Source organism: Ischnura elegans, chromosome 1 (genome assembly GCF_921293095.1).
Source record: "Ischnura elegans chromosome 1, ioIscEleg1.1, whole genome shotgun sequence".
Taxonomy (NCBI): Eukaryota; Metazoa; Arthropoda; class Insecta; order Odonata; family Coenagrionidae; genus Ischnura; species Ischnura elegans.
In genome coordinates this window covers 45353026-45380514 of record NC_060246.1, presented here as the reverse complement: position 1 = coordinate 45380514, position 27489 = coordinate 45353026, and the positions used below count along the sequence as shown (strand labels likewise).

Below are 27489 nucleotides of genomic sequence, written 5' to 3'. Positions count from 1 at the left end.
TAGAGAAATATTCGATATCAGGTAAAAGGCTCACACACAAAAAATTGAATCGTTTACTTGTTTACATAAATGAGTCCACATCTGGACTAAGTGATTTGGAAAATAAGATAATCAATACAGTTACATTTATCACCACGCGTCTCATATTCAATAAGAGATTTTTTAAATTTTTATAAAAACGATTCAGTCTCAGAAATAAATTTAGTTCTCACAAAAAATACTGTAATCATATTGCGACCACCAAATTACCTCCTTATATGAAATATTTGCATATTATTCACAAATAGTCAATTGCGTAACTTTTGCATGAACATTCTCAAGCGATACAACCGTAAAAATACCGAATGTAGAGATAAAGAATTCACATAACTTCAAATCGGTAACGTGTCTGCCATTAATTACCTAAACATTCTTAAAAGCAGGATAACTAAGGAAAATTTCACTAATAGTAAGTATACAGATAAGACACAACACATTTAAGATACCCGCGCATCCAATCCGCTTCCAATTCTTTTTCAATTAGTCTTATTTTTCAAATTAACATCCCTTGCATTTACTATTATAAAAATTGCCAAATTACTATTGTTACCAATGATAACAGAAGCTCATCAATGAATTTTTTCAAACATTGATTTTGTGCATTTTAAATTTAGAGTAATCAACTGGAGCATTTAAAAAATACGAAAGTATTTCTATAAAAAAATATTTCCACCTTGGTAAATCATATTTGGAAAATTCTAGCCTTTTTAATAATAGAATCACCTTGCTGACTCTCCAGTAAAATGTCCAATCCTATTTTAATGTTAAATTATGTGCACAGAATATTAGTTGACAAGATCCCGCTCTGGTGTCATAAAGAAAATGAATACTACCGATTAATTCTCCTCTTGTTAATAAATTCTGGATGGGAGAGTCGTTATCCCGCATATTCGTTAAAATTTTAACTATGTAATATGTTTTCCATTATATGTTCCCACCCCTTTTTTTCCTTACCTTTCAATTTATTTGTATATTCCTATATAATATATTATCAATAATGTAAAGTAAAAGCTACGACAAGCATTTCCTTTGGAGGAAGGAATTTTCGTAAAATATTTATCACAACACTCTCACAATCAATAAAAAATGTGATTGCACGATTTCACATATTCTTTCTAATGGAATTGCCTGATATTACAATCCAATAACCTGAAACTCGTCGTCAGCGCATAAAAATAATTTTATTTTTATACATTTGAAGGTGTAACATCCTCTCACCAATTATTTAAATGAAGGCTATATTGTCTCCTCTCAATAGATATCTTTGTCTTTTCCTCAGAAAGCACACTTCGAATTTAGATAGTAATCTTAAGCTTAAATAAAAGTTACTGCTTCCACAGAAGAGAGCAATAAAGGCTAGAAAATTATGCTTCCAAGACATACACCACCACCTATTACTCTCCACTAACTTTCCGACTCCCGCGAGACAACGTATTCCAAGAACTCACTGAATCCAAACAAATTCTCGATGTGAGTTTACACCATCACCAACTCTCCTCCACCTACACCAAAGAAAGACGTTTATTTCTAGCTCCACCCATTTCTCTCTCTTACGCTTTTTCTTTTGAGATATTGTAGCTCCCAGAAGAATCACTGGAGGTTTTCAAAATTGCAGCTTGAGCAACTCCCTTCTGCGATGTCCGTAAGGTGTATTATAGCCCAGCGATAGAAGATCGTCATTATCATGGAACTTATTGTTAAAAAAATCGTAGAACATTTATACAAACATTAATAATCAAGCTTTATTGCAGCAAATTCTCTTTCAGCCTTTCCTTTTTTCAAATATATTTTTTTAAATATAAACTTGAGGACAGAAATTTTAGTGATAAAGAATTGTGGACGCTATTTTAAAAATAATTGCAGCAAAAATTATCAAATTTATTTGTTTTCGATTGATGGCAAAGGTTTGTCATTTATTTTTCAAAATAGAGGGGCAATTCATAGAAGAACTCTCTTTTACTCAATACCTCACACGTATTCAGAAATCAACTAATACTGGAAAAAGCTTTATTTTGACAATTACGGTTCATTGCAGGTTTATTTTTTTATTCAAGGCATTATGATGTTTGTCCTACGAAAGACATTAATGCCTTGTGACTCGAGACGAATAATTCGGTGAGAGCAAGAAACAATTAATTTTGAAATGAGCCGTTACATTTCCAGACGACTTCTTTTATGCCACAAAGGCAGATGGAAGCTATAGAATGATCACATCTTTCGTATATGAAAAATTATCCCTTTCATAACTCTTGATATCAGTACTATATCTTGCGTAATATTTGGCATCATCTGCGATTTAGGAACGAGATTATTTAAGATGAAGAATAATAACGATAGTTAAATACAGATAGATGTCTTGTTAGTAAAAAGATGGTGAAATTCTTCAGCCGTATATGGCATATTGCACCCAATTAATTTTTCACATATCAGTAAAGAGGTAAAATGAACAGAAATTCTAGCAGAAAATCAAAATACCTACGTAAAATAACTTGCCATATTATAAAGAAAGAGAACATTTTTAAAGTCTCAACATTTTTCCATTCAGTGAAACTATTACCTTCATATCTAAAGAGTATGAAATGCTATAAAGAGTGAAATTGCGCGTGAATATGGGTAATCCATCTATTGGAAATAGGTATACTAATAAAAGTTAATCTCACAAATTATATTTATTTTACACCAATAAAAATTATTCCAAAAATGGTTACAGAAAATCTTCCCTTAACTGAAATTTTTAAATTCAACAATTTTAACAGGAACATTCGCAGAACCATATAGTTCGCTACTTTATGCCAACAAAATTACATTATTTAAAACAATCCTTCCCCCAACCCTCTTGGAGGTCCCAGAATGCTCGAAAGTCAACACCGTGACGTATGGAGCCTCTCCACCGGAGGCAGGATATCCTCGGCCTTCGGCCACCGGGGCGCGGGGATGAAGGTGGACGGCAAGTCAGCCCCTCATCGGATGAGATGGACCGGAGCGCTGAGGGACGAGGAGGGGTTATCTTGCCGGGGAAGACGCGAGTGTCCTGTCCGGGAGGAAAAGGTAGCGGTGGGCGGTCGCCGACTCAGCGAGCTGTTTGTGTGGGTGCAGGTGGACCGTGGATAAGGGGCTTTCAGAAAGGGCTGGATACATTATTTCTCGTTTTTTTTCGCTCCTCCTTGGGGAGTGGGTGAGAAGGGAAAAGAGGATGAGTTCCGGGAAGAGATGCTTGACGTTGTGGGATGGGGAGAGGTGCAGCCCGGTCCAGCGTGAGGGGGGAAGAAGCATGGTGGTAGAGGTTCGGCCGGAGGAGTGTGGGGGAAAGGCAAAGCACGGGACAGATTTATTGTGTTTGGAAGCTGAGATCGTTTGTCATGGCAATGGAAATTGATGATGCTCAATGGAAGGCTGAGAGGACAGCAGGGGCGGGTCATCTTGCAAGGGGGGGACGGAGGGTTGAGCATATGGCCGAAGCCCTCTTGAGGTACCCCTGAGGGGCAGACGGGTCGGTATAAGGGGTAGAAATTGAACGTGTGGAATGATGTGGACGACGGACGGTGGGTGCACTTCTGTAGATAGGTTTGCCGGTGTGGGTCCCGAGGGGAGGGAAGGGGAAGAACGTCCACTGCTCGATCAGCGGAGAAATCTTCGTCATTCCGCACCGGAGAAGGGTATAAATGCCACTCCCATTCTTTACCGTGAATCCTCTGCCTTGGCGACCAAATCGGGCGGAGGCTTGGGGGCTTAGGTGATCTCCGTTAGAGTCGTCCGTGCCGAGATTTTAGTTCACTTTTTACCCTTTGGAGAATTTGGGATCTTAAAAAAGTAACTCCAAGATGCCATAGATTCCACGCGAGATTTACTAGACTTAAGTTGCACTTCATTGCATTAAGTCAACGACGATTTGACTACGGATGAAAGTCTAGTTTTCTAACAAAGTTGTAAAAAGTCAGCATAAATTCTTTCAGTATCTATTGTGACTCTCTTAAAAATTTCAGCCTGAATAAAAACTGCACTTAACACATATGTAGCTGTAGAGGAGTCCACTACCATCATACGACAGGTTTTCTAGCAACTGTTCAGTAAATTATCCCATAGCGAGTCATATTAAATCTACATCTAATATAGTTGAGATAATTAAAATAATTTCAAAACTAAATGTGAAAACATGGCAAAGGATATTCCATCAAGATAATCCATAGGGAAGTTTAAAATTGATTTTACTTTATTTCACCAGATATCCTCTTTTGCTACACCACAACAAATTTTCTGTACCCATGTTATGACTCTAAGAAGTATCTCCTGGTTATCAACTTGGAAATAACTGCATAATAGTAAAAATTCAAGTAGAAATCATTAATCACTTGCGATAATTTACTAAGTTTATTTAATTTAAGAGAAAGCAGATCCTCATAATAACTTCTACCATAGCAAAGATTATTCCTTAAATTATTCAATCCATCTTCCTCCAATAGAGCAGACTATATTTGGTATAAAAATAACTACTGATAAGACAATCGTCAGATGTATGTGACAATATTTGTGTGCTTCAAATAGATTTAGATATGCCATGAGTGATGCTAGACGTGAGTATTAAGGCAATCTAGTAAAGGATAGAGAAATGAGCAAATTTTACAAATTACAACAGAAGAGAAAAACCCGATCTATATCACAATATCCCCCTCCGTAATCTCGGAAAAAATATACATTTCCACTTTTCAATAGAACTGGCATTGAATTATTTCCGGCGCAGAGCAAACACCCAGAAAGAAATCAATCGCATAAATCGGGCTTATTTCCGCCTCTTCAAAATGTAAACACCACGGACACCGATGTGGTCTTCCCAGAAATATATTAAAAATAATCGTCCCCGATTTTGCCGGAGCACAAATCCCTATTTTCCCCCCTCTCTAATGCCGAATAAAAAAAACGGACAACATTGATATATAGGCACACATCCCGGTCAGGGATCTCCGAATTAATCTCCCCTTCCCAATCCGCAGCCCTCCTTCCCCACCGCACAGCAACGCGAAAAGCGAGAGGCCAATCTCTGGGTCCCGAAAAACATGACTCGTGATCCTCCCAAATCGATCAAGGGACCGCCGCCAAGATGGGCCACCGCGATCCCGAGGCTGGCCATTACTCCGTCACTCTGCCGAGACCCGCCACACAGCATGCTCTTCTACGCCTCATCTTCCCCCTTTGGGGAGACGACCATGGGAAGCCTAGGAACGTGGTTTGCGGTCCATTTTTTAAGCGAGAAAGAGGGGGCGGGGGACATTGTGGTCCCATGAAGGAGATGAAGGGCATGGGTTCTCACAACCGCCGCACTATCACCAACCACTCCCACACATCCTCCCCAAGGAACTCCGTCCGCCTCCTGGAAGAGCAAAGTATCATTCTTGGGTCGGCGTTGCTTTTTCCGTCACCGTCGCCACTGCGGTTTTCTCCGTCATAACATGCGTCGTCACAAAATGCCCAACATGCGGGTGAGAAGAGATATAACCCTACCCCCACCTCCACACTGAACAGTACCTTAGGTCTTTTTTTTCTCCGATTTCATGCTCCAACACAGAGATACCTTTTGAGATCACTACCAACTGTTCAATCTTCCATGTTTTGTTTGAAATGTAAACATAATAAAACAATTTACGTGTGTTATAAGATTACATTATCATTAGCAAAGTAACCAATTGCAATTGAAATATTTTTAATGACAAAATATTTTCGGCTAAAAAACATAAATAATCGAAGAGAGACCACCTGAACAATGCAAAGAATGTTGATCGTAACATTATGAGATATCCTATTGATAGAAATACGAAATAAAATATAAAAAATCTGAGCAGAACCCAGAGGCTATTGCGCTCGTAAGTCTTGTTAACGCTATATAATCATGGAAAGAATAAATTCATTAGAAATATTAAAATATTTTTTTCTGATAATGTTAAAATTAGAAAATTATTAACCTTTTATGTTGGTTCATCTACATCTACGTACCAATCTGCAAGCCCTTCCATAGGAGTGTGACGGGGCCGTTTACAAATAAAAAGGAAATACTCGAATGAAAATACGCCTAGAATTATGAAAGTCCTTTATTGCTCGGGGGGAGAACGAATTCTCATATCTACCTGTTTGGCAAAATATCTCTCTTAATTTATCGTTTCCGTCGGGCCTGGAAATATAGTGGAGTTCGTGATGTTCTCCGTGTCGCTCTTTAAGATATGAATTCTCAATTGCTCAATCCGTGTCGCTCTTTAAGATATCAATTCTCAATTGCTCAAGCAATCTAAGCCTAGCGCGCTGCTTCCGAATCTCTAGAGGCTCCTAGACTAACACTCGTTTCGCATCTGTGTAACGCTACCGTTACGCCCGAGATAGTTTTTGAGAAATCGCGCAGCTTTCCTCTCTATTTTATTAAGTTCACGTATTAAGTCTTTCTGCCCCGGATCCCATATGCTCGCTGCAGATCGGGTTATTATCAGGTGTGGGTCATAACAATCTAAAAGAATTTTCGTGTGTTCGAATGAGGCTCTAAATAATTTGTCACATTAGACGCAACAAAAAACAAATTTGTAATATCCAGAAACCAACAAGTACGTTTGAGTTTGACATGCCGTTGAAAATGTAAAAAAAATTTCTCCTCTTTTAAATGGAAATAGAAATACTTTACTCTAAATACTCTAAATTACAGCCGCTGAACGCAATAATGCTTTTGCTCTATTCATCACTGGAGTTGAGTGATTCACATTTAATCTATCTTTATGTTCAGTACAATTATTAATTTACATGACGCTATTCTATATCAACCACGATATCCTTCTTCAATATTAAGATTCATACTGCCACCAGATTCGAGTATTGCAAGCATTAGAAATTTCGCTCACAAACGATCTTATTTAGATCTTTGATCAACCCGTAACTATAGAAGGAAGATGTTTTGAGATTCAATATCATTTCACATAATTCTGAACGGCGAAGATAAATCCGGTTTCTCAAATTGAGAATCAATCTTTTAATAACAAGTTATTCATTTCTATTGAGCATGGTATGAATCACTTGATACCTCGGAATAATATCCTCGTAATTTTGTACAATTGAGCCACTGAGCTTCATATTCTTCTATTTTTCTAAGTATATTCACCTAAGTAAGCATTTTCCACCTGTGAAATAAAAGCTGAATGGCCGTAAATTCTGTGTCAAACCAATCCTTTCGAGCGCATTGCACCAGTTCTTGTGGCTAAATCCGATTGGGACTGGTGTTTACATTTTGACAAGTTTCAAGGACATTGCAAACTCGACAGTAGGTCATGGATTAGGCTAAATTTATGGAATGTCATGGCCATAAGCCTTCACCTCTGATTCTACCATTCCACAATGGGAACATATGGATTATCAAAAATACCTTTGAAAAGGTGCAAACACTTATTTCTAAATCGATGGAAAGAATTTTTCCAATTAGAGGGGTGAAAAATATTTGTGAAAAATAGCTAAAATGCAACATTAACGAAATGGCGTGTGAATTATCTGTTACTCAGCATCACAATTGAGTTTCAAGATTAAGGAAAATCTCATATCTCTAAACATTGATTTTATTCCCACACACGATGTACCACAGAATTTCTGATTTCATTCCTGCCTTCCTTCTCAAAAGGTAAATTTAACGTCGTGAAATATTTTATCGAGGAATGTTGTATATTTCTTTTCAAAGCCCGTCGTAAATATTTAGGCATAAATAAGTCTTCAGGATTTTAATAGCATGATATTTTTCTTCCAGCAAACCACGACCCAGCAACACCACAAAATCGATGGCCCAATTCTTCTGCCCCAGCCTCGACAAACGGTGCTGATCCTTGGGTCCCCTATGCAGTATCATGTCTGTAGATATGGATTGGAGAACTGGACCCCTTGCATTACAGAAGGCTAAGAAGATATCCAGGAGTAGGAGTTACCGTATCGCTGTACAGGTGGCGATTATTTACGCACTCATCCACGTGACCAGCGGCCTTGATATACGTAAGTACATTTCTGTTAGTTCTATTAGAAGCTGGGACATTTGTTTGCAAACGATGCGAGTATGGGTACCGTATTTCTTTCGATATTTTCTGTCAGATCGTGGTTTGTAATAATGAAATTAGATAAATCAAACATTTTAATTCATTTCGATAAATTTTACTACTATATTTTCGTGTCTTTTCCAAATATTTTGTTTGGTAAAACACATACCTATGGAGACCATTGCATTAATATCACGATGGCAAATAAATAATACGATATGCCATAAACAGTGCTTATTATCCCTCAAATTGGCTGACTTCAATCTGGCTGGCTTAGAGGGCTTAAGCAGTCGGTTTTATGCATATAATGCACACTGGATAGGGGCAAAAATGAAAGCAGGAAAAATATAAATTCAACATAGAATTGATCATGAGCTTCCTTCTAACTTGAACTAAGTAATTTTTTTCGCATTAATTAACTTAACTACCCAATAAGTACACAAATCCGTTTCATAGTCTCTAATTTTTCAAAACATTAGTAGGATTAGGATTCTAATGAACACATTTCAATCAAAGAAAATAATCGTTAACCTCTAGCGGCTTCTTAAAAACGACCTTAAAAATTCCTTATTTAAGATGAGAATTTCAACAGCAGTAGGTACTATTATAGCAACTCCTTAACCATGAAACAAAAGGCATCATTTCCATTTTTTAATTCTGTTTTTTATTATTTAATGCTGACTATCTTGGTTATTTTAGTATGACATGCGAAAATATTGGAAATACGGTCAAAACGCACATAAAATAGCAAGAGATGTGCCATGAAAAAATATTTCCTACAATACTTTCCTAGGAAAATAGCTGCCTATGATGGCACTTCAAAAAGTTGAATTAATTTTTCCGATTTAAAAAAGCGTTTTTATCATCATCATTAGTCAACAATCCTAAGATTGTTTTGGCGCAGCTCTCCATTCCTCTTCCCTATCCGATAACCTTTTCATAGCGAGCGTTTTTATAATCAATTAAAATTTACTTGAGGATCCCAAAGTTACATCGGTGATTTCAATTCATTCCGGTGTATCAAACCTTATGATTTAGTTGAGAGCAACGCGTAAATCGTGGGGTGGCAAGCCCTGCTAGCCTCCATTATCACCCGAGTGGGGGAGAGTCTTCCGGTTAAGAAATGCAAAAACGTCTGGCCTCGCGTCTGCCATCGGGAGATAAGACACATAAAATGGAGAAGGTGAGGTGGGGAGTGGTAGGATTGAGGAGTAGTAGAGTAGAGGGGTTGTCTCCCTACCATTACCAAACACACAATGCCCCATTCTCCCCTAAGAGTCTTCTACGAATCCTCTTTCCAATTCCTTCGTCTAGCCACAACTACCCAAAAGGATTTTTCTTTTATTTTTATTCCATGTCATACTCAATTTACATTTAGGCCCCCATTTCTTAGACCAAGGTACGTCTTGCTTTCTGTTTTCTCCAGCCAGCACCTCACGCAGGACTTCGTGTTGAAAAGAAAACCTTCAACCCGAAAATCATCTGAATTTGAAAATTGCTCCTTCGATCTCTATTTTCTGCATCTTCTTTTTAAAATACCTGGCGATATATTTAATGGGGAACGGTTATGAGGGTTAACTCCTTGAGTATTTACCCTCGCAACTAATCGAAAAGAACGGACAAGCTGAAAAATAATCGGATGATAATAATGCCTATTTTGGTCTATTGGATCCATTTAATTGCGAAAATTTGTTGTAATTATATGAATGAAATAAAAATTTAATTATTTCTGTTTTTCAGAAAATAATTCTATCGTATCCCATGAATAAGTTCTTGCAAGACTCATTATTAATTATTATTATTAACTTCCAAAGTATTCTTATTCTCATCATATTATCACCATCTTCCAACTTTTCCGTTCTTCACTCAATTTTGGAAGCAAAACATATACGCCGTCTTACGACAAGTCCTTTCTAAACAGTACCTTTTCTCGTGAATTTCTTTTTTTTATGAACGTAGAACAGTCTTCCGCAAAAGAAATCAAAAATATTTTTATACCCTTGGGAACCAAAAAAATATTTTATATTTTTATGCAAGCCCAGAGCCGCTTAAAACAACAAAGGACCCCGAATTCCCGATTTTGTATGCATTTCTTTTATTTAAAAAATATTTATTTAGCTCGCATGTCTCACATTTGAGGTGAGACAGTGTTCATCTACCTCTACATACTTCCCCACAAACCGCCTCATTCGGCTTTTGGCGTTAGGAGTTAGAACCAGGCATATGCGTGTGAATTATGAATGAGCATATCCACATTGAAAGTTGATGATTTCAAAATATGTTCCCTCTCGTACCTTTACATCGGTTAACGTTAATATCTCCGTTAATAAAGTCCTCAATCTACAGCTGAAACCCTTGATATAAAGGGCATTAATTTCTCCAAAAATAAATGTAAATGTCAGACCTCTTCTAAATAAAATTCACTAACCCTTGATTTACTTTGTGGTATTCCATTATAAGTTTTTCTGGATATCAGACAATTACTTATACCACTTATTTTTTTCAGAGCAGGACCCGGGTTTAAATGAAATATCATCATCTTCAGGCGCCTGAAGATGATGATAATTCATTTAAACCCGGGTCGCGCTCAGATAAAAAATAAGTTGTATAAGTAGTTGTCTGATATCCAATTAAACTTCTAAATACATTAAAAACTAAGTGCTGCTGATAACATCAGCGTTTAACGTCAAAAGAAAACACAAATGTTTTTACCAAGTTTATCCTGAGGATCATGTAGAATCCTCAGTGGAACGAGTCAAATCCGAGCTTTCTAGTATTAAATCATGCATGTACTTCCCTATCTTCCACCCCATCTACGATCTCCCCAGCCTTACCATCTCCTCCACGTTTCTTCACCTCCCCACTACAGTAGAACACGGAAATAAAAAAAACATTCACACACACACTTCCATCTCCACGTCAGCAGTCCCCCATCCCAAAGAGCATCGCTACCTCCATGTATGTTTGAAATTCAATTTCGTGCCGAAGGAGCGGAGTATGGCTTTGCTGCGGAGGAATATTCAAAGGGCACTCCGCCCTAGACACACTCAGGGGCCACAGCCACACACGAGCCGGCTCCACACACACAGGGAAGGGGGAAGAAATTCGACCCACCTCCATACTCCCTCCTCCTTTACCCAAAAACCAGCCAATAGATTCGCCTCTTCTTTCCCCTCGCCCATTCTGCCTACATACAAAACCAGCCCACCCCGCGATAAACCTTCTTCCGCCGCCCACAGGCTCATCTTCTCGCCTACCGCCAATCTCTCCCTCTCTCTCTCATCCCCGCTTCCCATGCAAAACCCTTAACCTTCCCCCCCAACACTCCCCGCCTCAATTTCTCCGAAATACTGATCCCGGTCACGCTCACGCTCGCACTCCAGCACACAATAACGTCGACACGTCCCTCCCGCCTTGTTTGCCCCGTGGCTTCTATTCTTGCTCACCTATTCGAGGTTCGTTCGATTGATCGAGAGATCAAAACAGGTGGTTCCACTACAGCTAATTTCCGTCTATGTTTTGCAAGTTGGAGGTGCAGTTGTGGTGGTAAATTTTGTTTGCAAGTTCTGAAGAGGTCAATTCAATGACAGACGATAAAGCAAATTTTATTATCAATTGATGATTATTTTATCGAAACACTGCAGATATCTAACCTATTTTTCAAGGTTGATGGTGCAATGTGTTCTTCTATATAAAAGATTTACCTCAATATTTCATAAGCATTGGGAAGGGAATTTAATTGACCACAGAATACCATAAACAATATTCTAAATAAATTTATTAGGAGATATAACTAATAACTTCAGGCTTTACTTTGTGAAACCTCTCCATATTGGAAGTAAGGAAATAAAACTTTGTAAGGTTCACTGTTATTTAATTATGGGCTCGACCCGGGTTTCGTAACTTGGTTACATCGTCAGGTGACTTACACAGTGCCCATAATTAAATAACAGTGAACCTTACAAAGTTTTATTTCCTTACTTCCAATTATTAGGAGATAATACTCATCAATAATTTTAACGTGATTAGTCGCCACCAAAATAAAACCATTCTTAACATCCAAGTACTAATGATAACTCTTATTGTTAGCGATACCAGTTCAGTTTTAGCACCTAAGCCGTATGATCAAAATCTGTCATTGACTTAGCCGGAGCATGAGTATTATTTTGTACCTACCAAGTAAAGATCACAGAATGAGAGAGACAGGAGAGAGGTCAAACAGTAGGAAACGTGAGATGAGGGGGAAAGGAAAATCTAGGGGATTATGTAAAAAGATGGAGACAAAGATATTTAAGGAAGGATAGAGAAAGAGGGAAATACAAGTGACAGGTGACAGGATGGAGACTCGTGGCCTCTCCTCGTGCGAAAGTAACAACTGACATATTAGAACCGTTTCCATGGTTTGATAGCTTTTGGAGATTGTCGGAATCAGACACTCAGGGCGAGAGGCATACTTCGTAGAAATCTGCAAGATTAAGGAGAGAGGTAGGAGTTTTGCTGCCAAATAAGGGGGAACAAATTAAACCAACACAGCTTTAGCAATCTTCGCAAAATTAAGCCAGAGATTCCCACTGCTGAAGAATTTTTTTCCGTCGGGGCTGCAAGCAAAATTTTCTCAGTGCCAATAAATAATGGAAAACAAGGTTTTATGTTCGTAAATCTGGGGTTTGGTTGCGCTCACATCCAAGGCCCGCAATGCGGAAGAGAAACGCATTCATAACCTTGACGGCCTATTTAACCCGCATGCGTGTTGACTACGTGAGAAAGAATGAGGCAAACATTTTAGCTTCCTAGGATATTCTGAATCGAAAAATAGCCGTTGACGTTACTTTTGAGTGGAAATAAGAGCCCATGAACCTTAAACTTAAGCTAAATATCTTTTTGTGGTCCGTAAATACCCACGTAGTCCCTGGTTTATGCTATAGTCCTGTCAGGGATCTATTTCTATCCCATATAATTTCATTACATTCTTGTGATTGGATTGTGCCATTAAAATTAGTTTTTCTTAAAAAAATGTAAGACAAGAAACTTCTAATTTGATTTCAAAAATATTTTCAATAGCACAGTTTAAAGTAAAAACAAAAATAAAACTTAGATTGTGAGGATAAGTACACAAGCATTTTCTAAACTGGAATTCCCGAGAGTCTGCACACATGGAAAGGAGTTGAAATCGCACCCTCAAAGCCAAGGATGGGGAAGGCAGTAAAACGGCGGGGTAAAAATAAAGTGAACACAAAAGGAAAAATGGTTCAGCGTTAGCATCCAGAAACACTCGGACAGGAACCAATCTCATAGTGGGAAAACGTTGGCTTGATCTCTGTTAAAGGCAGTAAATAAGAGGCGGGATCGACGAGAGGACTCGGAGGACTTCAAAAGAAAAGAACTACAAAAGTAGAAGTTTAGCTAGGATACCTTTTATCTGGCCACATATCGACCGCTAAGAGGCTAAGAGGCTCACTTAGCGATTTTTTAAGGCAACAAGTTGCATGGAGTCCCGTTTCAACCTGCTTGTTTCATAGACATTTCAGACCTAAAACTACGCGAGAAAATATCTGAATAAGTAGGACGAAAATAAGAATGAATATGTGATTTCCCATTCGTTGTATCTTGTCGTAATTTATCTTATCATGAGTACTCTATATTTTAACTCAAATAGGCATTGGGGGATACCGCTACGACCTCGCTATATTAAAAAACATACAAGAAATTCATTGGGCGTTCACCTATTCCATGGGCAGAGAATGAACAAAAGAACATATTCTTACTTGCAAGCAACGATAATTGAATTAAGAGCATATGTGTGGTAAAATAATCAAAATTGAAGGCCCTTGTTACCAAAAATTTACTCATCTTTGATAAATAAAAATCATAAAAACTTAATTTTATAAATTTATGATTTCTGGAGTCTTTATAGCTTATTTATAGTTAATAACGATAGTTGTATACATTTTTCAGTAGCTGCTAGTCATACTTATTATTCATATCTATTTCATAACTTAAGTATTAAACCGCGATATGATGAAACAGTAACTACTCGGTATCGACTCGAATCGAGATGAGCTCTAATCATCGAAGATCAAGCAGGATCTCCCGAATTCGAAAACTCTTTGACATCCAGTGTACATCAAAGGCCTTACTTCAGAGTGGAAGTCGTGGTTACGAGATATCTGAGGCCATATATAATCCATTCCGAATAATTTGTCTCATACCAATGCAATTGACCCTGATATTCAAAGAAATACTAGTTAGCGATATCAATGGTTAAGAATACATTTGCTGTTACTGGAAAAATAATAATTTCAATTCCACTTGATCTATTTATAGCTATACAAACAAGCACAATGCCTTAATGACTGAGAAAATCAAATCCAATGAAATGCAAGTTTGTGTATTCTTAAGTTCTTCCTCAAACATGGCAGTAAAAATATGTAATGGCTAGAAAGAGAAGAACTATTCTCATTACATCATGAATACATATCATAAGTAGTCGTAAATTTAAAGGAATCCCATACAAACCCCATATTAAATTACTAATCAAAAATCGCAAAAAGGCCTGAGAAAGTTGGTTTGAAACGAAATATCGACCCACTTTCTACTATCGGCACGTTTTCGCTTCTACAAATATCCCCCGATATTTGGATCATTCTACCCATTTCACTCCATACATTACTCCACTATGTTTCATTCCCACGACGGATTCATTTTTATATACTTAAATGGTGCATGGCGTAATACTCACCAATTTATAAACCATATTAAATACTCAATAACAATATCAGCCTAACTCAAACTTTATACATAAAGATAAGACGTATTTACACTGAATAGAAAAAAGACCGAATCCATAAGGCTATATTTCTTTTTAAACAGAGAGCCTTGCATTCCTTTAGACAATCCTCATTCTCTATTTTCTTTTCGGACATTGAGCATCAATGGTAGTTACACTACCCTACTCACTCGTGGACTACTCAGCCTCGTGGATTGTTCGATTTTGGTCCAGGTGTTGGATCCAACTTACCAAGATATCCTTCGTTTTATCTCTTCCCTCTCCCTTTCCACCATCCAAACCTTTTACACGACGCCCGAGAGAACTTTTCCTACCCTTTTTTAATATTCAGCTCAACTTCTAAAAATTCCTTTTCAGTTTCCCTGCCTTCACTGTCAGTATTTTCCTATTATTATTTTAGTTTTTCTCACATGGAACCCTAAAACCCTTGCTATTTCTTCTGATTGCGCCACTTTTGAGTGTAAATGCTAAATTAAATTAAATGCAAGGCTCCAAAAACCTTTTACTTTAGATTCAACATTCAAATATTTAAATCGTTCGACATTTCACAATTTATTTTCATTTTATGCAATCAATTTAAACTATCATGATCACAAATACTATATATCATATTAAATATTCAATGACTAGTAAGAAAATATCATGTGGATAAATAGTTGCATTTTCTTACTAGAGAGATCTTTTTTTAAAATTTAGTGTGTATTTGTTACGCCAAAAAAAAAGACTGAAAAAGGGCCGAATGTCTTAGCCAGATAAAAATAATGGCTTCCAAAATAATATGGGAAAATGAACTCCGCGAAACGAATGCAACATCATCTGAAAAATCGTGCTTTCTCTCTCGAATCATCTGGGGCTCATAAAATATTGTAAATACTTTCTAGAGCTTTAAGAATCAAGTTTAAAATCTGCCACGTATTCCCGCTATGAAAGTGGTACAAAGAGTTTTAAAACAGAAACCTACAAAAAAAAGACTGGCGAGTATTGCACAATTTTTTGACAAAAAACGGACTTTCACTATCGAATAATCTGTGGCTCATGAAGTAATCAAAATAAATTGTAGAGGTCAATAAAGAATCAAAGTTAGCACCAAAAACCAATTTTGGAAATTGATAACGACTTGAGGTTTGAGGCTCACTTCAACTTAATCTAGAGGCCATAGCGACAGCATGCGGTTGCGGCCTTCCCACCCCCAACCTTTTGCCATCGCATTCACTTCTAGTCCCACCCTCCTTCTCTTCCCCCACTCCCTCAACCACAATCACATTTCACCCCCTAGCACCTCTTCTCAATTCACTCCCCACTGAATCTTCACCACCGACAGCACCATTTCCACATTCACCCCACTGTCCCGAGCATAACAGCCCGCACGAAGTCTTGTGGATGGGTTAGGAATGGGAACGGTGGTGAAAAATGATACCGTGGCAGGCAGAATAACCTAAATCGCACCTAAGTAAAAAATAAACAACTGGAATCGTAAAATTTGAAGCATATAATCGACGCTAGTGAATAAACATTTTTATTTTACAAACTGATTTCCATTCCGATATTGTGAATCCGCTCCATTTTCAGGCTTTTTTCGTGACGGCAAATTATTTAAGCAGAAGTTGAAAAGTCAATACTTAATAGAAAATGTTATGGCTTGGCAATATAAAAGACGGCAAAATTGAAGATTAAACTCGATATAACATTTTCCAAGTTTCATCATTCGCGCATACGTTCATTTCTCTAAGAAAAGTATTCGCTAGAAAATCAGTAAAAAGAATCGGCATGTGCAGCATCCCCTCAGGATTCTCTACCTCTCCGCTCCTGGTGCTGGTATGCATACCAACGAAAACCTTCAGTGGTAGTTACACTACCCTACTCACTTGTTGACTACTCAGCTTCCTGGATTGTTCGATTTTTGTCCAGGTGTTGGATACAACTTACCAAGATATCCTTCGGTTTATCTCTTCCCTCTCCCTTTCCACCATTCAAACCTTTTACACGACGTCCGAGAGAACTTTTCCTACTCTTTTTTATATCTAGCTCCACCTTTTTAATTTCCTTTCCAGTTTCTTTGCCTTCACTGTCAGTATTTTCCTATTACTATTTCTGTTTTTCTCACATTGAACCCTAAAACCCTTATTATTTCTTCTGATTGCGCCACTATTGAGTATAAATGTTAAATTAAATTAAATGCTCAAATACTTTTCTGGCCAAACTACTCTTTTCCGACTACTCCGACCCTTAAGTAATGCATCCGCCTCCTCACACCCCCAAAGGAGACTCCATCCACCCCACCCATTCGGCGAACGCGCCCCCGCAACGGCGCGTTTCCGAAACAAGATGTCGAGGAGGTCGGGCGTTGGTTCACCTCCTCGGGTGATATTGCAGCCGATAAGCCGTTCGAAAGGGGAGAGGTACACGGCCGGAATGGCCCGACCACCGCGATTGGCGACCAACGGAACGGCCAGCTGGGTGAGGATGTTCTGCGGGGGATGAAAGCGGGTTGCTTGCGGAGGAGAGAGGGCGGGTGTCAACACGGGGGATGCGGATGGCCGATAAAGTAAATATCGCAAGGTATGCAGTAAAAAGACCAGCAATGTGCGGCGGCTCCCTTGCATCGCTCTCTCTACCCAAACTGGGAAAAGGACGAACTGTTTCCGTTCTGATAGGTCCTTTTGCCGATAAATTGTTCGCAAAGGCAAATATATTAAATGCTTCCTCGCTTACTTAGGGTAGAGGATTATATTTTTTAGCCCAAGTATGAATAATTCTTTGAAGATGATAACTATTCGTGTTATGAGTGAAAGATTCACTGAAAACTCATAATATTTTTCCATAAAAAAGCTTTATAGAAATTTAAAACATCATTAATTTCATACCTAAACAAGTATTTTAGCTCAGTAGTGCTGTAAAATTACCAATTTATTTTATGGATTATGATAACATATTTTTGGAATTCAATATTTCGGGATTAGAATCTACTAAAATGATTTTATAATGCATAACTTTACCATAGGCAAATTTGTTTAATTACTAAACAAAGGTAAAATTCCTGGGGTAAACGCATTGAATGGAAAATTATCTGTGAAGACCAATGGGCTTTAGTAAAAAATTACCTCAAGGTATAAATATCAACAAAAGCTTGACAATTGGGATTAGACTTTAGCTGTTCTAATAAAAATGTTTTAAATAAAAGTATTTTCTTGGCATAAAAGTCCTGAATTACGAGTCACCAGGGTATTGCAAGCAAGTAAATAAATAACGCAGCGAAGCAGCAAAGATACTTTTTTTACCTCATGACCTCGGGATAGGATAACAGGGAAGCAGTGGAAGATCGCAGGCTTGGAAATAAATATCGCAGTAGATATCCGCGAACCATTTCCAGCGTTCCTGGGAAGAGATGAAACGAAGCCGAATCTGCAGGGAAAGAAACCTTCAACATAAACTAGATCTCGTGCGAGAGTGCAAAACGAGGAGCGGTGAGCTGAAGTGGGCTAGATTCGCCCCGTGGAATCACGTCGGAGCAGTAGCAGAGATACGGTCGACGCGACGCGGAGAGCTAGAATGACGACAAAGGGCTTCTCGGCGGGAGAGAAAAAAAAGCCCAGCGCAGATATGGACGGTGTGGGAGGGCAAAAGGAAGCGTAATTACTCACGGTTTTCATAGAATGTGACGTCAGGGCCACTTCCTCAACGCTTAGAGCTCTCACACACACTATAGCAGTAAGGACGCTCACCTTAAGTGCACCGGCAAGCAACGTCATGGAGACTCATAGCTTCCCACGGTTGCGGAACAGTCTCCACGAACCTATTCCCTGTGTCTATCAAGCTGAGAATATAGCTTACCCAAGTTTTCCAGATAGCGCGCGTTCTTATTTTCTTCAAGTGCTGTTTAATATATCGTTAAGGGAAGAATCGAGAGAATAGGATTTTCTTTTATTTCCATGGAAACGAAATGAATAAATGGTACAATGACTTGTACTCCGCTTCCAAAATTTATTCTAGCTTTGTAACTCTAGTTCACAATGATTTTTTTCCGAACTTCGACTCTATATCGTGGTAATACGAATCTAATTGATATTGGTATTTTTTCCACTTATAATTTATGCTTAAAGCCTTGCATAAAATATTGTGTACGAATAGTGGACAAAGATTCACAAATGAACGCATGAGGATGAATGAATAATAGTAAGTGCTTCATTATCAATTTTTCCAGTGAATAAAAATCCTGAAATACGAAAGAAAATTTTTAAAATGAATATGTTGGGGTTTGTTATTATGGAAAAAGTAAGTCATAATATAAAAAACGCGAACTTTTCTTATATTACCGAGTAAATGAGGGAAAATTAAATTACCTTTTCTTAGTTAACTAACAAAGTCGGATATAAACTGAATTTTGTCCTCTAACAAAGCATTTAATGCTCAGCATGCAATTTTTCCAAATCCCCTGCTATCACACTGGAGCATATAAAAAGTTAAGTTTTACGGAAAAACAAATTTGCGACTAATTCAATTTAAATAGTTATACTTGCGGCAGCATTCACTACAACTTTTCCGCCTTTGACAACAGTTATTGATTTGACTAAATTAATTTCCATAATTATATTCTTATTCAAGTATATTTAAATTTTATCCTAGTGATTTTTAATAGGAACAATCATTTCTAAACAAAGAAAAATTAAACTTTTATCTAACTTAAAATCATTTCGCTTTTGGTTCACTGTAATTTATGCCATAATGCTAACAATACATTTAATGCAATAACTGTATTTTCTTTTAAGAATCATTCTTTACAAACGTATTTACTAACTTTCAGTAACAAATCCTGAAATTTATTTTGCCTTATAGTCATATTTACTAAGCTACGGCCAATTTGAACAGCCACGAAGCTGCATTGTGCGCATAAACCTATTTCAAAGCAATCTATATCCACAGTTATCAGCCCGGAGGTGAGGCCTAACCCCTTGTTAGGAGAGCCTAGATCCTCCGTCTCAAGCTTAGCCCAACGGCGTGTGAAATCGCACACTCAGGCTGCCTTAAGGCAGACACGGGGGTGACGTTAGCTTCCATCCTCCTCGGGCTGAGGAGGCTCTACATTTCCGAGATAAATCGGGCTAAGAGAAAACTGCGTAACAGGGCGTCTGACGAGGAGAAACCATGATGCATCTGCTGCAGTTTTAAACCGTCTCCTCAGCATCACAAAGCTCAATTAGCTCAACGAGCATCTTCCTCCGAAGAAATATTTTTTTTTAACTCTTGCAAAAACCCAGAGAAACATTCATTTCAATTCAACAATGCAGCAATTTGCCACACATTTCCGAAAATGAGCTTTAATAGCAGATTTGTTTTCAATATTGCCGTGCCCGGTATTCAAGCAAACAAATATGAGAAATGTCTCCGTCATCTTAAAGCATAAATTTTTCAATATATTAAGTGCGTTGATAAGATATTATAATCTTGAAAAATCAAATGAAATTATAAGAATATGTAAATTCGCACCGTAAACACCGAAAATAAGAGGAGTGACACATTACATGTAGGTGCATAAGGAGAACACATTTATATAAGTTCAGCAAAGTACGTCGTGCAACAGCAATTAAAGTGGCGGGTACAAATGCACTTACTTGTAATACGTGCCAAATACTCACCACGATAAGTCTACCTTAATATTATGTTTGGTTTAACGCAGCTCTCTATTCCATTCTCCCTTTCATTAGCTTTTACATAAGACGTGTTTCCTCTCTTTCAAAGCACGATAACGAGTTCTACGTAACTCATTTGAGGCCACCCCTTGACTTTCTTCCCGTCCAACTGTCCTTATACAACTGTTTACATAAGGCATCATGCCTTATGATGTGGCCAATTAAGTTCTTCCATCTTCTTCTTGGGGTTTTTAGAAGACATGTCATTTCCCCCAATCTTCTTAGCACTTATTTGGTCGATCTACTTTATCGCCATCATTCTTCGATAACACTCAAATTAGGTACAGTTATCTGCTGCAGTCCAAGCCTCGCTCTCATACAATAACATGCTTCTGTAGCTTCTGATAAAATTTTCCTTGCTTATTCAAACTCCGTGGATATTGCCTCCTGAAGCCATTTATTTGAATTAATTTACATTTTTCCGATGTAAATATTAAAAATATACGGATTACATGTTCCTATCTCTACTTCGAAATATTCAATAAAGTTAAAAAAAATTTTCTTATGATTCTGGGAAAAGTTATGGCAACCATTACTTAAATAAACAAAGATACGTTACAATTAGACAGGTGAGTACTCTTCAATGCCAAAATAAATTACAGCGGTAGGTTATCGCGTGAGGCAAATGGCCATGATAAATGTCAGGGTAAATTTCTCTCAGGTCTACACCAGCTCAGTTTTTCCATGCTAGCCAAAACCCGAGAAGAATTTAACCAAAAAATCAGCCAAGAACGCCTGAAATCCCTCGTCCATTAAAAACGTAGCTTTTAAAATGTCTCAATAGTTAAATTACAACATAGAGTTACAGGGATCAACCAATAATTAGGGTGCATAAAATGTAAAAATGCTGGAAATCGGAATCTTACCCTACACACCCGTTCCTAACTAAATAAATTATACCGACGTGATTAACCCCTTAGCCACTACGAGTGCGCTACATTACATGCAGCAGTGATGCAAAGGCACTATTAAAATGCCCCTATTGACTATTTGATCACTTCCACCTTCAAAATAACCTGTTAATTCCTTTCTCCCCACACCCACACTACCACCCCCGAATCTGTACGTCTAAGGCCGTGCCTACCTCCTCGTCTTTAAAATCGCTCATTTGGCCGACCGCTCCAATTTTCTCGCCACTTCCTTCCCCAAATCCGACACAGCCACCTCCGCCAACCCCCTCATAAATCCCCGATTCCCTCAATTCCCCAAACATATTCACCATTCCGAGGGAAAATGCCGTCGCCGCCGCCACCTCCAACATTCCTGCACCCGTTCCCACTCTCTACCCTCTCCTCCTACTTCCCTCTGGCGTCTTGACACCGAACTAACCCGCCAATCGCCCGAAGACGAGCGGGGGCAGCCATCCAAGCGGCCAGCCTTTTCCTAATTCTCAGGGAATTCCTTGGAACCTGCGCGAGGTCCTCGTCGCAGCGGAAATTCCTCGGTGGCTGCCCTCGTTCCCTCGGCCACTCCATCTCCCAAAATTTTCATGCTGCCTTGCTTCCACAGCTACGACCAGTCATTTCTCTTAGGTAACCCATCTGCCTAAATCCTCACCCCGAAAAGCCGCCAATTCATGAGGTAAAGGAAATGTCGACGATCATTGATTGCTAATAACCAAATTGTGCCCAAAAAGTTGAACAGATTCAGGTTTTAATTGGTGGAAGTTAGGCATATTTAAATAAATAAAACATCGTAGCACTTTTCAACAAACTTTTTTACTGCTCACTGAGCCGAAACGCGTTGTACGCAGTAACATAATTGTGGAAAAGTGCGACGATCTTTTATTTATTTAAATGAATTGTGCCCATGTCATATCAGCATGTAAAACTTACATCATATCTTCGGTGGCTACTGCCGTTTCATTTACGAGCTGATGAATAACGACATGCAATATTTAATCGTCACTGACCAGTTTATCTCTAAACTTGAGTACCCAATCGCTATTTTCGCACGCTTAATATGGGTGCATTAGCTAGTATTTGAGCTAAAGCCATATCGAAGTCTCTCATTTTAAATAAAAAACTGGAAAATAATACGCATGACAAAATTGATGTTTTAATTACATTGAATTAACGACAAAACAATCAAAAGGAATGCATGGCAACTTAAACATACGCATTATGGACTTACCAAGACAATTGGGGAATAGACGTGTGCAGGCACACTGATGGAACTGAGTGCTAAAGATTTTCTTCTCAATGCATTTTTCAAGTGACTCAGGCTTAATTTTATGTGTTATAACTATTAAAATTTTTAAACAATTAATCCATTTCTTGCTAGAATCTAGTAAATTTTGCATTACTCCTCCACTAAAGATGATTCCGTAGTTTCACTTCATTGGGGTATTTACACTCCCTTGTAGAAAAAATTAAAAATAAACGTTAAATAAAGTTTAATTAGGGCAAAAGATTGATCAAAAAATTTATTTCAACTTTTGTCGCCTCATAGGCATATGGTGTCCCTAACTGGATATTTATAAAACTGCAAAGGAGAATGTTTAGGGACTGACTATAATCACACTGGATACTGATATCACAATCAAATTCCTGTACATAATTGCCTTTTCCCGGAAATTAACTAACTGCCTCTGAAAGGCTTTTGCTCCTGATTTTAAATTGATCGGTAAATGCGTTCATCACAAAAAGCAAGCTAAAAGGAAGATTGCATAGAGAATAGTTTTAAAAAAAAGTACCTGACTCTGAAAGCTAAAAATGGCACTAGTATTTTATACATTTTCTACATTAATTACGATGTAATTTGAATGATTATAGACATGAACCATTTTAAATTTAAAAAATTGAAATAAACATCAGTTGTTAGGACGCGGATTAAAAATGATTAGCACCTTCCAGCAGCGTTAATATCGAAAAGGGTTTCTGCTACTGACATGGATGATTAAAGGGTATGGAAGAAACTGTCGAAAGTATGTCTTTAAATTATTTAATTGCATTTTGAAGTCATAAAAGATGCATGTTATCATGGAAAATTTTTATAGGAAAGATACATTTGAGTTCAAAGAAAGTTCATGATAAAAAAATCTTTATACATAGGTTTGTATTCCTATTGCTTAACCTACAATATTAGGGAAAATATATTAAATCTGTAATTGCTATCTTGGAAAACCTTTAGCCTGATTCATGCATATAATTATTATTGAATTTTATTACGGTAACCATAGCTTTAATGCAGTTATTTAATTTTTCCTGTAATTTATACTATGACATAAATTGATGGACCATGCACAAAAGTTCAACTACATCAATGAAATATTTACTCATATAGACAGGCAAGATAAAACTTAAGCCGGTTACAACCTCAGTATTGCAAAAAAAAACAAGAGAAAATTTAATTTTGCCGTTTCGAGAAAATGTAAACTAAATACAAAACATTTTTAAATATAATTGTACTAAATATGAAAGCTTGTTTCGAAATTTTCACTGAAATAACACAATCTTCTTTCCTCCAAGTAGCCTTCTCAGTACGAAAGAATAAGGGCAAAATAAAAATAAGGACTCTATAGGGTCAAAAATCATAGAAAATTCAGGTACAAATAATGTTTCTGCTGGCGTTAAATTGTAAGCTGATCGTAAAGGTTCAGAAAGCAAATGATAAGGTTAAAAGTGATAAATCAAGGAAGCAATGAATTAAAAGAGTATTTGGATGCATAGGTCTATTCAGGAACTGGCCGTGAGCTCATTGCGGTCACTGTCTATTCCATAAGGAGTATGATCACATGTTTTTTTTATACCCAGAAAATTCTATAAAGAGTGGTTTGAATCATCAAAAATTCCACGGAACTAGACCAATGAGGGAAAAATAGCGGAATTTTGAGAGTAGATGTGTGACCTCTCCCGATGAAAAGGGTTCTTATCGAGATTCCGCCAGTCCTCCATGCAAATTTGGTTGGCTAGTTCGGCTCCTCTCCAGCAGAGGATGTGACCGTCCAATTCCCTCTCATAAGTTCACCCGTCCTAACCCCAGGACTGGTTCCATCCTGTTTTCAACATCATTTGGAGGAGGACGACGAGAACCGTATTTGGCTTCCAATTTCCATTCCTCGCCGTGGTTCCGTTTTCTTTATTTCTACGTCGTAAACCTTTTGAAGGTGTCCCCTCCATCAGAAGTAAGGCGGTATTTCTGTCCCCGCTCATTGGCTCTGTTATGGCTGGGACTGAAATTTGCTCTTTGGATTCTACTTAATGCAGACGCAGATTCCAAATTTTCTTTATTTCGCAGAACTATTCATCATGAGCGGAAGTGTTGAAGCAACCTTGGAAAGATTATCTTTCTTTCACCATTGGTGTAATCGAGACTCCGGTATGGGAAAAAAAAGCTTCTCTGAGAGGAATATAATGCATGCATAGCAATGTGTTTTATTATTAAGGAATGACTCATAAAAATCACACTTCAGACAGCTAATGTGTGAGCATTTTATTCATCCAGACGAGAATAGGATGTCAGAAGTATAGTACTTTATTTATACAAGATTTTTCAGCCAGATAAGTTAATCCATAAAATCTAAGTTTCCTGACCCGGAACGCACATTATATACTTCACATCCAAACGCTGATTACCACATGAAAGAAGCCAGCTATCCTTTTCACCAAATCTATAAGCTTTATTTATTCGTTTTAGCAAATAATTAAGGAAATGGGAATGGATTATCGTGGATTACCATCACTGCAACCCTTTTTTTCATTCTAAAGGATTCAGTTTCATTGCTAATATTCCACATTTAGAGTGTGATATGATAATTTTATACTCTTTTTTAATTAAAAATCCGGTCTCAATGACCCTAAAATATTTGTTTGGGCATTAAAAAGGACATTTCCACACACAAGAGACTTTATGATTAAACTAAAAAGTTATTCTACAAATTATTATAGTATTTTTTATTCCTCCCATGATCCGTTTAGAGTCGTTAGAAAATAAAAAAACGTTATTAATTAAATCCTCATGCATCTTTGTTCACGTCCTCGAGTCGATCGATAAGTTTTCCCATTTCCGAGCCGTCAGCAGGCAAAGCAAGCCATTATTTTCTCGTTATTATAGGCTTTTCTATTCTACGCTTTTTGTCATCCCAGCCAACAACAACGCCTCATGGGCAACAAGTTTCAATGGATCAATGCGGAAAGAAAAGATAATTGGAAATGTGTGGGAGAGGTGAGACGATAAATTGTATTAGGATGCTACGAGGGTGAAAATAAGGAATGATTCTTTATAAAAAGGGTATGGCCATATTATGAGACATGGTGGCCTGGTGAAAACAGTCATCGGACGAGTAGAAGCGAAGAAATGCAGAGAAGACCTCGGATGAGTTGCGTAGGACAGGTTATAAAGGATATAAAAGAAATACGTCGCTATGAAAAGGCCAGCGGATTAGAGAGAGGAATAGAGAGCTGCATTCTGCGATCTTAGGATTGTTGACTAATGATGATGGTCATAGTAGTAATTGAATTTATAATATGCCTCGGCCATGTGACGAAGACGCTGAATTCCACAAAGAGGAAGAGTAAATCGCAATTGAAAGAGAAATAACTAGATGATTAAATATTTTCCAAGATGATTTAAAATCACACTTATTCTACAGAACAAAATCTAAAAAAACCATCCGCAGTCTTAGAATATACATTGCATCGATTGAAAGTTTATCTAAAAAAACGTTGAGTGTCATATCTCTTTCAAAATAACAGAAAAGTTTAAAACCAAATAAAAATATTTAAAATTTTTAAGCCTAACTTAGCATATTCGCGTAAAATCGACGTGGAGTAAGGCAATAAAATGCTAGTTGTAGGCGGGAAAATTTTCGAGGACGTAATATATATCGACAAAAATGCATGCATTCCATCATCAAATGCTGCCGATCAAAAAAAACTCACGGGATGTAAATTAAAAGGTATATTTTCAGCCTTCCAGATGAAAAGAATAAATTCTTATAACCAAAATACCTTGAAAACGCTGTCACCAGATAGTAATGTAAAGCCTTAAACTTTTTCGATGTCTCCTACTAGAATTGTACATCCTGGCGTAAAATGAATCAATAGAATTAAAATGTTACTTTTCCATAGGATAACAACATATACACATTTAAAATATAAAAAAATCAATTTGCCACGAAAATTAATGAAACTATTGATATGCCAACAGCGAGAAACTTGAAAATCTGTTTACTTCACGCTAAATTCCAACCTGAAAATCATTATTATTTCCATTGAAATATTTTTGCTAATTCAATTTCTTATGGTGAGACATTTTTAGCCTCATGAATTTTTATCATCACTATCATACTTTCTCATTCCATTTTCTATGCATTATTTGTTACCAATGGAATCAGAAACTGTTAGTAATTCTTGAAAGAAACAATATTAACAACGTGAGGTTTATATATTTTATATTTCAGAAAAGTTTTTACGCATATTTTCCATGTTCTTATTTTTTTCTTGTCTAAAGTTATCTTCACATCATATCATTAAAATAAAAAAAAACATTTTAATTAGAATAGAAGAATGTGCTATAAAAGTTATTTCTATTAAAGCTTAATAACAGTCTGTAAAATAAAATAAGTAAACTTGAACATTCCTCTCATCGCATCAAAATGCCTCATTATTCTCTATAATGAACAGCTTGAAGATTCTGCTTCATATGCTGCCACTTAAGCTAAAGTTGAAGTGCTGAAAGATGAGTCTCCTGGTCTGAATTTCAAGGATGGATATATATATATATATATATATATATTACGATAAAGAGATGTGAAGTATCTAGAGGAGGAAGCATAAAATGAGCGTTCCTCATAATGAATACAGGTTATTTAAAGAGAAAAAAGGACGCAATTGACTGCGACGATGGTCGAGAATGAAGAGAATCTTGGACTGGGGAGCTTAGAGGACTGGTATAGAGAGGCATTCCATGAGGCTCATATTGTCGGCATGTC

The 27489-nt window shown here is 37.4% G+C and overlaps 1 protein-coding gene across 1 annotated transcript in view; it reads left to right on the top strand.

Annotated features, from left to right (window-relative positions):
• Positions 1-7805: 7805 nt before the first annotated feature.
• LOC124168398 (discoidin domain-containing receptor 2-like) overlaps positions 7806-27489 on the top strand; it is a 543546-nt gene continuing 523862 nt past the window's right edge. Inside the window, exon 1 of the mRNA XM_046546941.1 lies at positions 7806-8040. Coding sequence (XP_046402897.1) covers positions 7899-8040 — 142 coding nt within the window. The 5' untranslated portion in view covers positions 7806-7898. The remainder of the gene's footprint in view (positions 8041-27489) is intronic.